This window comes from Micropterus dolomieu, linkage group LG09 (genome assembly GCF_021292245.1).
Source record: "Micropterus dolomieu isolate WLL.071019.BEF.003 ecotype Adirondacks linkage group LG09, ASM2129224v1, whole genome shotgun sequence".
Lineage (NCBI taxonomy): Eukaryota > Metazoa > Chordata > Actinopteri > Centrarchiformes > Centrarchidae > Micropterus > Micropterus dolomieu.
Genome location: NC_060158.1, coordinates 8,831,199 through 8,847,047, shown reverse-complemented (window position 1 = coordinate 8,847,047; position 15,849 = coordinate 8,831,199). Strand labels below are relative to the sequence as shown.

The 15,849-nt window shown below is 40.1% G+C and overlaps 2 protein-coding genes across 2 annotated transcripts in view; one reads left to right on the top strand and one right to left on the bottom strand.

The window, feature by feature from the left end:
* Positions 1 to 2,043: 2,043 nt before the first annotated feature.
* smim13 (small integral membrane protein 13) lies at positions 2,044 to 5,666 on the top strand. Its single transcript, XM_046059695.1, has 2 exons — positions 2,044 to 2,498; positions 4,189 to 5,666. Exons 1-2 carry the CDS (start codon positions 2,423 to 2,425, stop codon positions 4,377 to 4,379), a joined length of 267 nt encoding a protein of 88 aa, XP_045915651.1. The 5' UTR covers positions 2,044 to 2,422; the 3' UTR covers positions 4,380 to 5,666.
* Positions 5,667 to 11,586: 5,920 nt separating this feature from the next.
* Positions 11,587 to 15,849, bottom strand: part of nedd9 (neural precursor cell expressed, developmentally down-regulated 9) — a 31,393-nt gene continuing 27,130 nt past the window's right edge. The window contains exons 5-7 of the mRNA XM_046058449.1: positions 14,022 to 15,197; positions 13,375 to 13,464; positions 11,587 to 12,559 (exon numbers count right to left, since the gene is read on the bottom strand). Coding sequence (XP_045914405.1) covers positions 12,011 to 12,559; positions 13,375 to 13,464; positions 14,022 to 15,197 — 1,815 coding nt within the window. The 3' untranslated portion in view covers positions 11,587 to 12,010. The remainder of the gene's footprint in view (positions 12,560 to 13,374; positions 13,465 to 14,021; positions 15,198 to 15,849) is intronic.

Sequence of the window (15,849 nt, the reverse complement as noted above, 5' to 3'; positions counted from 1 at the left end):
ACCCCCACCCCCAGAAGCCAGGACACCCTGCGACCCCCCAAAGCGCAAAGGACCCCAGACCGCATGTCCAGGGGGAAGCTGTACCCCGCCCCAAGGAAGAACAGCAGAAAGCCGTGCCGGGAAGCTCGCTACCGCCAGGGAGCGATAACGCGGGAGAACCAGGCCAACGGTCCCCCAGCCCAGCCAGAGGCATCCCTCCCTACAGTGCAGCCAGTGACAGCAGCCCCCGAGGCCGATTTCATCCCCGGACAGGGGCCCAGCCCCCCCCAGTCAAGCACCCCCAAGGAGGAGCACCAAAACCTTAGTTGTAGTTTTAGTGATCTGTCTGCTTATGTTCAGTTATTTATTCTCTGTTTTGTTCCTGGTTATTATTAGTTTCCCTATGGCCTGCTGTCTCTCTGCCTGCCTGTGTCTCATTAGTCCTGATCCCCCTCACTTGTGTTGCTCCCGCCCCGCTCGTTAGTCCCTGTGTGTGTATATATGCCTGCTTGTGTCTTCAGTCTTTGTCACGTCCTTGCGTCTGTGTTGAGTGTTCCGTCCTGTACCGGCACTTGTGGATTAATCCGTGGTTTGTACCTTATTCCTTTGTTTAGGATTTGTTCCCTATGGATTATGTTTTTGTTTGGAGTAAGTTTTGTTTGGACCATTGCCACTGAGCTCCCAGTGTAAGCCTACTGTACTTGTTTAATAAAATCTTTTGTTTGAACTGCAACCGCCTCGCCTACGTCTGCATTTGGGTCCACACCTCAGTCCTCAGCCTGCACTCAGCGCACCCATGACACACCCCACCCCTGTCAGCCAATGTTTAGCTAGCTGTGTTACCATAGTGGTTTGAAATTAGAAAGGAAAAAATGCATCACATGTTGCCTAAGAAACTACATTTCAATCTAATATAAGTCAAACAATTATATCTGCAATAGTATAGATACTAAACAAAAAATAGTTTTGGTTAAAAACTTTACTTTAACTCAAAATCATTTTGTTCTCTTTATATTCTAAATGCACCTCTTTCCAGACTTGATAACCACCGTGCCTAATAGGGGAGGAAGCAGGTAAATACTGAAATGATCACATAACTCCTATCTTATCTCTATTTGGTGGAACTGGTGTTGTTACAACCGTACCCGGTCTGCCCTATTTATATTAACAGCTTCAGTTGTTCCTTTACAAATTAAGCTTCTTACACACAAAACATATGGAGAGTTTAAAAAATGTGATGTTTTGAATAACTTACATGACACAACAGTTTATATAAGTAAAAACAGCTGAAACGATTAATTGTTTCAACTGTTTTTCATGGAAAAACATTTCATTGTTCTAACTTCACAAATGTGAAGATTTGCTGCTTTTCCTTTTACTTATTTTAATAATTTGAATGTATTGTTAATAATGTTAAGGTTCAGACTGTTGGTTGGACAAAAACAAGCATTATGAAGGTATCACTTTGGGCTCTGGGTTATTGGGACGAACCATCAATCGATTACTGGAGAAAATAATCAGCAGATATATTCATAATGACAATTTAAACTTACATTTACTCATTTGGCAGACGCTTTTATCCAAAGTGACTTACATTTGAGGAACAACATACAAGCATCAACAAAGCGTCTATAAAGTAGGAGATCTACTAGTGACAATAAATACTAGTTAGAGCTAACAGCGCATACAGCATCAATGGGGTAAATACCTAGGGAAAGAAGCAAGAGTTAACGAATAGCGCAATAAGAGAACTGTAAGGAGATGGAAGAATTAGAGCACACGAAGTGCATGAGGTGTTAGAAGAGGAAGTGTTCTTTGAAGAGAGGGGTTTTCAAGAGCCTCTTGAATTTAGAGAGGGACTTACCGGGAAAGTCATTAAATGACATTAGTGCACTTTTAATTAGGTTATTAAAGGACACAGGAGTGGCAGAAATGATATCATTATTGTTTGTTTTGTTTTTCTGCTTATTTTTTTTGTATCCAGTACAGTAGGTGGCGGTAATGCACCATTTAAGTTGGATGCCAGTCTGCCAAATAAAAGAAGTAGAAGAAGAAGCGAGCAGTTTGAGTCGGTTTCATGACGCTGATTTACTGTAGCTGCTCCTCTGTGAGAACTAGCAAACACACATTGAAATTATGTAGCACACAGAAGAAAGACTTTACCCCGCTGTGACCCGCTACCGTTAGCTAATGTTACAGCCCCTCACCTCGGCTGGTTATTAAAGTACTGCGGCTCCATTTGCTGCTAGCTAACTAGCTTAGCCACACGCTAGCAAACAAGCTGGTGTGAGTTTGAGATGTGTGCTGCTGCTGTTTGTTTCTCTCTCTCCCTCGTCTTGACTCAGCTGCCGGGCGGCTAACCTAACACCCAACACTACAGTTCCTGTCCGCATCATCCATCTCCTCTTATGCTGTCGTCGCTACCAGGTGTCCCAGCTGAAAGATGTGGCAGAGTGTCGGGCTCACACTGCTGGTCATTGTGGCCACACTTGTCTGTGCGCTGCTCTTCATGCTGTTTGGTGAGTTTAAAGAAAAATAACCTTACATAACTCGCTGAGCCATTTTTGACTGCTTCAGCGGTTTTGATAGGATTGGTTTTAACAAATCAGTGAGGCAACATTAATAGCTAAAGAAAATAAGCTGGATGGTAAACTTATAATAGGAACAGTTGAAACAGTTTGCCCCTAAATGTCCACTTGTTTCTATAAAGTTGCATTGTAAGGCAGGTCAGAGTGTATTAAATGTCTTTGACCGGCAAGTTTCGATTACAGCAAGGGGTTTCTATTTTTATCATGCGGAGAGGAGGAGTCTGGCAGAGGTCAGAACATAAACATGGCTGCTCCTTTACTGCTCCTCTCCTCAAGCCTGCAGGTTTATAACTCAGGCCCACACCTGCTCAGCTTTTTCTTGGACAGACTGACTGGCCACACCTGAGCCAGCAGGGAAAGGGGGAGAATGTGAAAAGAAACTTGTTTTGAAAGTATTTCCAGAGTCCTCAAACACACATTTGCAGTGGTTGAAGAAGTTTTCAAATAATTTACTAAAGTAAAAGTAGCAATACTCCATATAAGTCCAAGTTATGCATTCAAAATGTTACTAAAGTACTTTCAGCCAAATATAAGTTAATTACTTAATGGTTGAGGTGGAGCTAATTTCGACTATATAAACCGTTGGGTTGTTTAATCTATAACATTTAATCTTATTTTAGAAACTGATCACTTGCTTTGTATTTAAAATATTCATTTAAAAAGTAATGATAACTGTAGGGGAATAAAAGGTGCAATATTTTCTTCTGAAATTTAGTGGAGTAAAGTATGAAGTACAATTAAGTGGTAATATGCATGTAAAGTATAGTACTTGAGCAAATGTAATGTACTTGCTTACATTCCACCACAGCTGCTTGGTCCATCTGGATGAAAACATATTCTGTCCGTTGAACAAACAAAGTATATTTTTAAAAGATAATGTAGATATTTTTAAACCTCTGCCCTATTTTCACATATTTTGTTGTCGAAATAACTAGTGGGGACAAAATGTTTTGGAATCCATGCAGTAGATGGCTTCAGCCGGCAGACGCAACATATTCCTTTGGGGAAATTGTGCTTGTCAAAATTACGGCAGAAAAAGATCAGTGTTTCGCAAAGACCAAGGTGACGTCCTCAAATGTCTTTTGTCCACAACTCAAATTTATTCAGATTGTTGTTGTAGAGGAGAAATACTCACATTTGAAAAGCTGAAATCAGAGAATTTGGAAAGAAAAGGACTAAAAGTGATTAATGAATTATAAAAATATTTGGCGATTCATTTAATAGTAATCAATCGTAACTAATGGATTAATCATCATTTCATTGCAGCTCTACAGACAACATCATGGAAAAGTACTGCTCGGACTCCAAGAGTTTTTGTACCTAAAATGACCTTATTTTGATATTTGAAAATAGGGTTTAAAAATACCGAAATTATCCAAGTTGCAATTTAATTTCCCACCCATGTAGCCAGACATTATTATCTCATTGCTTGTATTATATAAAAGAAAAAAACTATAAACACACTAATTTCTATGAAAGTATAAACTAATGAGTAACATCAGTATAGACAAATATTACGTATAATACTTTTAAATTTTGTTCAACATATCCAGTAAGGAGTAATTTCTGGCTGCCTTTTTATTATGCCTGTAAATATCTATTTCCCTTCTCTACTCCACAGGTTGGTATGTAGTCTGGCAGCTCTTCTTGTCCAAGTTCAAGTTCCTGCGTGAACTTGTCGGGGACGCTGGCACCCCACAGGCCGAAACGCAGCCGTCCGAAACCAAGAGTGAACGCACAGTTAACGCCCCAACAAGAAATCGGCCTAGGACCGCACGCCAAAGAGTCGCCTCTCCGGAAAGTACTTCATAGATGATCCAGACAGCCACTGTGTATCCTTCACGTCTACTCGTCAGCCCTCTACAAACGTCGTGTGTGTGACCATCACAGACATTTCCCACTCACCCTGTGCTCTACACTACACAAGGACCTTGTGGACACTCAGTAGTCAGCCCTCCTCTTCACCAGGACACTTTAAACTGACCAGGCAGACCTCCTGGTTTCAAAGGGAAAAGCCATTCACTTGCATTACTGTCCATTTCTTTGTCTGTTCATATGTTTAATTATGTACAGTCATATATGTACCGGAGTCTGGGGCTCCTGTTATCCTGCAATAGTGATGGCCAGCTTTCATGAGTGGCCATGCTGCTTCCTGCCACCTATATGGAGCATAAAGATGCTCCATCACACAAAGAGATGTGTTAATTCTCTTATGTGCATGTTTTAATCTAGTGTTTTTAACAGAAGAAAGTTGTACTCTGAACAAACAAGGAAGATAACTTAAACATTTTCTCATCTACATCATGTCAACAACTGACTCTGAAACAGTGACTTGGACACCTGACAGTTTTTATTTTCTTTAAAGCGTAGCAAAGTGCAATGAAAGGAATGTTTATGCTGTCATCTTGTTGTTTCTTGCACAGTACACTCTACGTATTATTACATGTAGGTAATGGCCCAAATGACACGGCTTCATTCCAGTTGTGTAAAACGTGACCTTTTTCTTGTAACTTCTCCTTCACCTCCCCCTGGTTTTTTTTATTTTTTTTTTTATTAATTATAGATTTATACTTGAAGAGTCAGTAGAAAGTTTCAAGGACTGTTGGTGTTAAGAAGCGGCTCTCCACAGTGTTGGCTGATGTCTAGGAGCAAAGAAACGAGGCTCCTGCTGCCTGGGAGGTGTGTGAGCCCTCTTTCTTTCCCCATGCCTGTGTCTGCACCGCTGCCTGTCTACATGGCACCCACTGTTTGTTACGTGGCCTCCTTTTTGCTCAGACAACTTGCTAGCTTGTTTTCCATCACATGGAAAATCTACGCTGACCAGAGCTCAGTCAACACATATGTAATATTCTCCCTCCAGGTTTAACTCATGTAACTCTTGCACCTTTTTATCAGCAGTGATTTTTCTTCTTCTTCTTCAGTGGAGCAGTAGCTTCAAATAATTAACGCCATAAATATGTTGAGGCCTGACCTCCTTTTAGTGGAAAAGTGTTTGAGGAAAACGTCATTCTGGAGGAGATGTGATTGATGGTTCAAAGTACTTTTTTTTTATTAGCTATAAATTCCCCTGTGTAATAAACATACAAAATACTTCATAAACTGCCTCATTTTATATACACGTGAAAATACCCATGTATTAGCCATCTGGAAATTCATTTTCATTAGAGCTGATATAATTGTATACAGAACACTTTCTAAAATCCCTTTCACAATGCAGAAAAATAAATAATTAAACCATCGGGTAAATGGATAAAAACGTGAAACTAAGGAATTCAAGTACATAAGTCAGGTAAAATCAGGATCGGTTCTTTGATAAAGTTAATTTCAAGAAGAAACTCAAAGGAGTTCACTGACTCAGCTCACCCGATTTCCTGTCAACGTATTAGTCAGTTGACAGGAAAATTACTTCAACTATTTTGATAATCGATTGTCATTTTATTTAAAACGGTTCTCTGGTTTAAGCTTCTCTGATGAGCTTTCCCGCACCTTGACTTTGCAGTAAATTGAATAATTTTGGGTTTTGGACTGATGTTTTATTTAACAATTAATCGAGAAAATAATCATAAGATTAACCGATGAAGTAAATAATCGAGAAGGCATTCAGATACAACTTTTGACCGCTTTCTGACCCAAACAGCCAACGCGCTAACCTCAGTGGTGGAAACAACTATGTACCAAGTTCTGTACTTCACTTCAATTTTGACTTAGTGTTCCCATTTTATTCTACTCCATAATTCTCCTCTTCTCCAGTTCAGAGGTACTTTTCTACTCCATGACAATTATTTTATAACTTAAGGTACTTTGCAGATTCAGATTAATAATACAAAATATAATCAGCAAATAAATTATTATAAATTATTCTTGGTTAAGATAAAACTTTTGATCTATTGATCCCTGGGGTAAAATCACAAGCTACGGCTCTATGCCCCTCCCTCAATAATTGTAATCCAATAATATATAATACATATTATTCCGAAATGGGCCATTCTCAATAAAAAGCACTTTTTACTTTTGGTAAAGTAAAGTAGTATTGCTACTTTTACTCAAGTAAAAGATCTGAGTACTTCCTCCACCAGTGGGACCTAGTAACCTAGTAACTTTGGTATCAGATATGTTTTTGCAGGCAGACTTTGTGCACAAGCTTGTGTCATGTACTTGATGAACTCTGTCTGAAGTGTTAACAGTTACTTTCAGTGTCCCTGACATGCTAGAGTTGAACACAAGGTGGCAATATTGCAATGATAGAAGACAGCGCCAGAGCTGGAAGGAAAACTCTTTCTCACAATTGAGCAAGATAGTTGCTTTAGATGTTTTATCACTTTGGTCTGTTCAGAATTTGTGATTAAGAATCCATGTGGATAAAGAATAAAGTCCGTTCACTTTTTAAAGATGTGTTTCAACTGGACCATTCAAATGTGAAGACAAAAAAAGGAAAATGTTCTAACAAATAGAAATATTATTAATAAATGCCTAGTTTACATCAGTGAAGGATTCATGAAGTTTTCCCTTAATACTCTGGAATAAAAAGTGCAGCTGTTTTATTTTTGAGAGGAATTCACAAATAAAAAAAGATGCTAAAACTTAACAAAAATAAAACAAATACTAACATAAAAACACTTGTCCTGACCCCAAGTGAGCTCCTCTGCTAACCCGTCTCTCTGCGCCCTTTTAGTCATGTTGGCTGATTTTAAATTACTGCCATGAATTAATGTCCCAGAACTCAATGCAGTGAATTAATCTACTGTAAATATAATCTGGTTTGAGCCAGTGTAGCTTTGAAAGACGATTTTAGTCTGACAAGGCTTAATCCACTTCAGCCTCAAGGATCATTAGCTTATTCCTTATTCCAGTTTGTACTTGATACAATGCAGTGACTGCAAACATGAAGCATAGTGTCAACTAAAGGATAAAATGTATTTATAAAACTGGAAAGCTTGAGAAACAGAAGGGTAAAGCAGTAAAGTTAAATATACGACTAACACAAAGTTCAAATGTATTGAATTTCCTCAGAGCTTGTGGTATTTTTGGACCCTTTTCTGTGTAAGTCAGCTCTTTTAACTTAAATGATATTTTCACTCACAATTGCAACGCAAACTTATCCTTTATCTGCAGTTACAGCTTTATATTTGCAGTTTTAGAACCAAAAAAGCACCAAGGACACAGTGATGGAAAGAGTGTTGGAAATAATGTACTTTTCACTCCTAGATATATGTGAAAGCTCTAGTTACTTCACAGATAAAGTGAAAATGTGATAAACAAATACATTCTGATGTTTTATTAACAGTATACTTTTACTAGCTGCAACATTAAAGTGATACGTGAATGCATGGTAAAAAAAAATCATAAAAAATACATGTTATTTTGGAATGAGGCTTTCTGCATAAAGATTACCTTATATTATAGAAGAAATATAAAAGAAGAAATATTTAAAGTGCAGTAATTGCCACATTTCACTGTGGTATGACTCAGATTTTGAGCACCCACTCGTCCAGATATTATGCATTCATCATCTGCTGGAAAACAGATGCAGAAAATTAAGAAACCACCCTTACAGTAAATTGACTTTGAGGCAAACCTTCACTCGTAGTTTCATTCATACTAATGATGCCACCTCTCCTTCTGATCTGGTTGACTGTATTTCTGCCTGCAGCTGGGGCCTTTATATATATTTTTTTCTTTTTGAGAAAAGGAGGGCCTGCTGAGCTACGAAGCTGTAATTTCAGAGCCTGCAAATACTTTACAGGAAATGATTGTGGTAAGCCAAGGAAATGACATAGACTCTCCAGTGCTCCTCTAACTCTCTGTATATATACAGCACATAGACTGTATGATACAGCAAGAGCAGGCTCCCTGCTCCTGTTGTTGGCTCTAGGTACTGCACATTTACCTCTCTGATGACCTTTCACTGTTTGTTCACTCAACACTCGACAGGTGAGCAGCTGACCTCTTGATTGCTCCTGCTCTTGTATATCACTGCAAATTTCCATCTCAGCAGCCCAACACCTGTTTGCTGTTTCTCCTCTCGACTAGACGGTATGTCATCGGGGAGCTTGAAGACAACTGCTCCAGGGGATTGTGCAAAACGCAGCTTCAGCTCTCTGTCTCTGCACCACCTTGCGTAGTTGTGCAATTGTGGTAAACCAAAGACATTTATGAGATGTTTGGCGCGCTGCCCCTGGTGACACACACACAGAAGCTGCGGCTGCTGCTTTTGAGTCCAGGACTGTGTGTTCTGGCCTGAATTGATGTATTAGACCTGCCAGGACTAAAATAACTCATTGATGCATCAATCTCTCCCCAGGTCTCAAGCATTTATCAGCCAAAAGCTATTTTCTCACTTGTTTAGGACCACAAGATGTCCTGAGATGCAAAAGAAAAAACAGCAAAACAAATAGAGCTATATCTAATGTAAGGTATCTGTTGAGCCACGGCTAGCTTATTTAGCTTAAGCTAAAACTAAATTGACTTATTTATTTTCCCTACCTCCCTATGAAATTATTTTTTGGATAAAATAATCAGCCTAAAAAGGATAAAATGTAGGCATTACACCTTTCTATCTGTTAGTGGCCAGCCTGAAAACATGATACCCTTTGTTCTCAACATCACTGCTTCTGTAGTTTCTGCTCTCTTTGCAGAACACATTAGCAGAAGACAGACTTATAATATGGACCTGACATCTCCTGATTTACAATGTCTATCTGCAGTTTTGGGTTAAATGGGAACCCTTTTAAAGTCATTGCAAATTCCTTTCTTTCTCATCTCCCTGGAGAGCACAGAGGGGAATGCAGTGAATAATAAAAACAGCTAGATTGCTTGTAAGTGCCAGCCTGTGTGAGCTCAAAGGATTTTTAATGAGATTTTCTGATTGGGAGCTGAATGTGGGGGGTTTGGAAGTCTGACTGTGGTCATGGGCACCTCTTTCTTCACACAGTCCCATCAATCTAAGTATAAAACAGATTCTCCACAGGGAGAGACTATATTTCACTCAGATTATAATGAAAGAGAGGAAAGAGGGGCAGGTAATGATGAGGAAAACACAAACTCTGTTTTTAGTTGTATCCTTCTGTTAGTTTCTGTAGTCGTAAACACCCAAACCTCTAACTTTATGCTCCCAAGACTCTCCGACATTTTATCAGTTCACCACACTTTGAACCAGAGAAAATGTGTTGCAGCTGATAGGGTCACCCAGAAAAACATGTTTCTCACGGTCCAGAGAACATGTGTAGCAGCGTTTAGTCCTTTACTTGCCCTCCCATTAATCTCTCTGTGTCATATCTAATGTTCGGCATGCAAAGTGAAGAAATGCTCAGCACAAGCACCTGATTCAGCAGCCCTGTCCTGCTTTCAGCCCCCGTCTTCAACTGACCCCTTTTTCAGATTAGAGATAACTCTGATTAGATATGACTTGAAATCAAAAATATCCTGCAGGGGTCCACGAGGATGTGATTGAGTTTGACAAGACATTGGGTTACCACAGTTACATAAAAATTTTTAAAAGTCATGTTTTGGAGAAATTAACCACTGAAATGTTGCCGTCACTTTATCTTAAAGAGATTTTAATTTTACAAGATTTATATTTCAGTGTGAATGGTCATTCTTGACCTTCATCAGTGGATGAAGACCCTGAGCAGCAGTTTTGAGCTCTGGAAAAACAAATAACATATTCAATTTATATTTGACCTTTAAAATTCAATCTTGGAAATAATAGCTTGACAAAAAAAAAACCTAACTCAAGTCCACTTGAGTTAACTCTGTTAACTGATGAAAACTTTGAGATGTGGTTGAAAGCTCAGGAAAAACTAAATCTACATGCTTTATATGTGAGCGTGAAAGTCATAATTGAGCTTTTAAATGGTAGTTTGACAAAAAAATAAAAGACGTCTCAAGATTTTTTTACTGGAACTTAATTAACATTACACCAAGCAAACAATATCTGTGGATGAAGATCATGAGGTTAAAAGCTCCAGAAAAACTAAATCTATTTGATTTATATTTTTAAGTTAAATTAAAGTTAATTCTCGAATACCTAACTCAAGGTCCACTTGTTAGCTTTTTGTTAGCCAGAAGCTGACATGACTTAGTGAACTCTAGCTGATGAATACCATGAGATGCAGTTGAAAGCCCTGTAAAAACTAAATATACACGCTTTATAAGTGGGCATGAAAGTCATTCTTAACTGGAAATAGTAGTTTGAAAAAAGAAATCTGAACTCAATATCCACTTACTAGCTTTCCCCTCCTCAGAGCTTCACATGAAAACCGAGCAAAGACCTTCTACCACTGGAGACCATGAGATGTGACTGAAAGCTCCATAAACTACATATTTATTTTTCCGTCACTGAATCAAAAAAACATAAATATTATATATAATGTGAAAGTTTATAATTTTTTTTAAAGTAATAGCTAATTAGTTTTTGTTTTGCTGCAGCTTGACATGACAACAAAGAAAACATGAGAAACAGTTGAAAGCTCCAGAAAAAAGCTTGTATATAGACCATTTGAGATTTTGTTTTTTTGTTTTGTTTTTTTGTTGTCAAACTACCATCTCCACTTTCTCAAACATAAATATTGTGCCGTTTGTTTTTATAGAGCTTTCAACTGCATCCAGTGGTCTTCAAGCTATGGCACAAAAGGCTATATATTAACTTTATATTATTTTGAATGTCAGTGTCCCATAATTGGCTATATGGTGTATAAAATAGTGATCACGCTGACATTTACACATTTCTGAGAGGGATTACATTTTGGCATGAAAATGATCAATATTTATAGAAAATAAATATTATTGTCTTGTGGAGTTAGTCCAACACAATTAATATTGGCTTTCAAAACCCCATTTTATTTAAATTCCATAAGATGTACCACGTCGAAGCTAAGTTTTAAATTTTGTCCATTAATGTAAAACTATAACACACATAATGCTTTCCTCTGACTTATTTTACGCTCTTCTTCCTCTCTTTGACGTTTCTCTTTTACTATAACAAATCTGATATGCCAAGAGAAATTGAACGACACAGTCACATGGTTAGGAACAATCCTTTACTTTGTGGAGAGCTCCCCACACATAACATCGACATTAACAAGATTTACAAGGAGATTTACTGTCACACCCAGCAGTAAGACATCAACAACATTCTACAGGTAAAAATGAAATAAAACAGGACATCTCATAAGGTGCTTCATAATATACGACAGGAATGTTATGAAAATCATCTACATAATCCTACAGAGACACCAATACTGCAGCTACATATATATTCATACCATTATATAAAACAATCTACACAAAAATAGAGCAAATATTTACAGAACAGACTATTTACAAGATCCAAAACAAGCTTAAAGATGAAAAGCAATATATATATACTGTAAATATATATATTTATGCTAAATTAATGTACACATGGAGTGTGGTGAAATGTACTGGAGCAACGTGGCCGAAAATCACAAATTGGCCAATTGCAACAACTGTTCTTTGAACTGTTGTGCGTGGTGTGAGAGATCAGTGACTCTGTCCACCATCTCCTGGATGGCAGCCGTGTTCGGGTAGTTCAGGGCGGCCGTTTTAGTCGCAGCCACCACCGTCTTTAACAAGTCACACAGCACGTTGCTGGAGTTCATCACCCTGTTGGCGACCTCAGGAGCTGAGGCCTGCCTGGACAGAGTGTCTCCGATGAAGACCAGTTTGTGGGCGCTGAGGATGACGAACTTGCTGTGTGCCACGAAGATGCGAGGAGGCTGCCCGGTGCTGACGCAGCCGAAGAAGGCGTCCACAGCGCTGAGGAGCGTGACGAAGTGCTGCTCACACTGCTCGGAGTAGAATGTGAGCAGCTGGCGGTCCCGGGCACAAACAGGGGTGGAGGGGGACAGGGAGGAGGACGAGTCCGAGGGGGAGGCAGAGGTTATGCCCGAGTGTTGGTGTGAGATCCACTGTGAGATGTCGTTCTCCACGGGTTTAATCACTTCCTGCTCCAGCTTCTTGAACTGATTGATCTGTGAAGGGTGACAAGATTATTTTCCGAGCTGTTAACATTTACCACATCCTTCTGATTACTGAAGTCATTGTGTGAGGTTAGTGCATTTAAGATTAAAACTCTGCCCCTTGCTATACGACACACAAAAACTAGAGCCGCAAAAATTAACTGATTAGTCCATTTTTTAAACATTTGTAATTTTTTAAGAAAAAAGCCAAATTTTTTGCTCTTTTCCAGCTTCTCGTTCATGAGGATTTGCTGTTTGTTTTTATCATATATGGTTTTTGGTTTTGGACTCCTGGTCGAATAAAACAAGCAATAAGATAAGGGCATCGCTTCAGGCTGTGAGAGGTTCTTTTACAGACTAAATGATAAGTTGATTAATCAAGAAAATAATAGTCCGGCAAACATAAGCAAACAAACCCACAATTGTCATTACATTCTGAATTAAATGTTGATAAACGCTGCGCTTGAAACCAGTGGGAGGAGAGCACAGACAGATTTCTCTCTTGAAACACCCCAAACTGTTCCAACTTCGGCAGAAAACTGTGTTCATGTAGAACCGCAATGCTCATTATAAGAATCTGATGTAGAAAACGTGTTTTCAGGGCTAATCTCTCAGTTGAGTTATTTTCTATGGCTCTGAGGAGCCATCTGGCTGCAAAAAAAGCCTCCAAATGTTCGATTCCCTCTGGCCTGACATTTGTCTTGCAAACTCTCTGCACCCAGGAGACCCAAAAGGTCAACAGCTGTGTGTAAGTGATGGTACGGTATGAATAAATAAATATTTATGACTGATAATATAGAATCATGCAGAGAAAGTGAAAGTCTCACCTGTTCCTGGCCTAGCTGCACTTGACTCTGCTTGATAATGTTTTCTTTATCCAACAGCTCCTTCTGCTGACGTTCAAAGTCGTCTTTGCCCTGTGGAAGAAGACAAGTAGCTGAGAAATGCCCAGGTTTGACCTTTTGATGCATCCTAAATTAATTAGACATACTTTCTGTAGTATAACATCAGTGGAAATAAAGCAAATAAAGGGTCTGAGGGTAGGTTATCAAACTTGGAATCCTAAAAAAAACCTGAGTTACGGATTGGAGATTGAAGGCCATTTGTAACATTAAATCTTCAATTTAGTGGCTATGTATGGGCTGTACTTATTAAATTGACTTAACTTGACAGTTGTTGTGAATATAAGATGAAATACTGCCTCATGATAAAAAAACTATTTTTGTAAGAATCGAAGGTTTTCTCACAGAAACAAGACAGGCCGTTTATTAAAGCCTTTCTTGACTATGGTAACACCTAGTTGTACACAAATTACCCAAATGGAGAAAAAAAAGCAACAACTTTTTTTCAACAAAAAACTTCGAGCCTCTGGATCATTTTTAAGTTGCAATGATCCCATTAAAAGACTACACATAAGGGCTTCAACATGATTTCAATCTTTTTAGCCCAGACTTCTCTCACTCTAAGGGTTTACCTGCAGATGCACGTAATCATAGTCCTCCATCCAGCTCTTCACACACTTCTCGCTGTTGTTCATGTTGTCTTTGTCTTGGCTGGAGGGCACAGGGAAGGGCTTGGCCTTGCCTCTGTAGTTGTCGTTATCAGAGGAGGGGGAGGTGAGCGGGCGGATCGTGTTCTCATCAGGTGCGTTTCCGATGGAGAAAGACCCGTCCATGTGTGTCCGCAGAAACAGCAGCTCAGCATTGCTGCCTATGGTGGAGGCCAGCTGCTTGGTGTCATCGGGAACAGTCCTGGAGACCATGACGAAGCGATCCAGGTCGTCGCTCTTGTTGTGCTGCTTGCCAGATGACGCTAGGGTGTTCAGAGCCCAGCTGCAGTTCTCCAGGACTTGGTAGATCTGCAGGAGGATCTGCTGTGAATCCTCCAGGCGTCCCAGCTGCCTTCTCAGCTTACAGTGCAGGCTGGAGTCTGATAGAGCTGTGGCGTTTACTGCAGCCCCTCTACCAAACACAACAAAGTCCCCCAGAGCAGCCCGGACCCTGTCTAGCACTGTGCGGACGTCATTAGCGTGGCGCTCCATGAAGGGAAAGGTCCTCCAGTGAGGGGATGCTGCCATTGAATGTAACCCCCCGACTGAGGCCTCCACGGCCTGCTGCAGGCGGTACAACCTCTGGACAGCAGCGTCCACATCCAGAGCGAGGCGGCCCTCGGTGCTGGAGCCCGTGGAGGACGAGGAGGTGGACATGCTGCTGCGTGTACTGCCGGTGCTGGAGATCGACAGACGGTTCACGCCGTCCGTCATGTCTGCTACTGCCCGAGCATCCTGAGCAGGGATGTCGTAGATGCCTTTGCTTCCGTCTCTGTCAGCGGGCGAAGTTCTGTGCTGGGGGGGCTGCATGCCCCGAGGGATGTCGTATATGTCTCTCTGAGACCCTGCCCCTGAAAGAAGGGTGGGTGGAGGTACGTCGTAAATGCCTTCGTTTCCGTTGGTATTTTGGTGTTTGTGATGGGCAGGAGGCTCCACACTGGGGGGGAAATCGTAATGCGACTGGGGGCTCTGTGTGGGCTTGGTGACGACAGGTGGCGGTACGTCGTAGATACCTTCCTGTTTGTGTTTGAGAGGCTGCGGGAAATCGTAGTTTCCCTCCTGCAGGGCGGTGTTGGTCCTGCATGGAGGCACTGAGTAGACCTGCAAGCGAAGACAATCATTAGGTTTACATCCAGTGAAAATTTACAACCATGCAGCACAATCAGTGTACGGTGGTGAAACACTTGTCAGACATGTGAAAACTGTCACAAAAAATGTCACAAACAAAGAACTGTGTCTCCTGTCCCACTCTGTACAAATAAAATCAGCCCCACAAAATGGTTCCATTTCTAAAACACAACTCAAGTTTCTTATAATCCTTCATCATTCAAGAAGTCATCAGACATTAATTTGACTAAAAAGATCCCTCAAATCATCATCATTCTGAGCAATAAAACAAGAAAAGGACTTTATCTATAATTTCACCTTAATCACAAACAAAGTTTCTTCTCTTCAGGGACACAAGTAAAACTTTCTGTAGCTCCTGTTTTTTATCAGACAGTATGTTCGTGTTTAGGTTTGTACCAAACAACACACTATTTTCCCTTGCACATCAGGAACTCAATGTTCGTAAGTACCCAGGTTAATCAGAGAAGTTAGGTTATGCAGTAATAAGTTTACATACATGTAATAACCTGGTTATTGAAATCCATCAGTAATCAGATTTCCATAGCTTTCTTATTCTAACTGTAGAAGGGACAGAAGCCACAGACCAACAGAGCATTCCCTCACAGTGTGTCTGTGTCTGAATTTG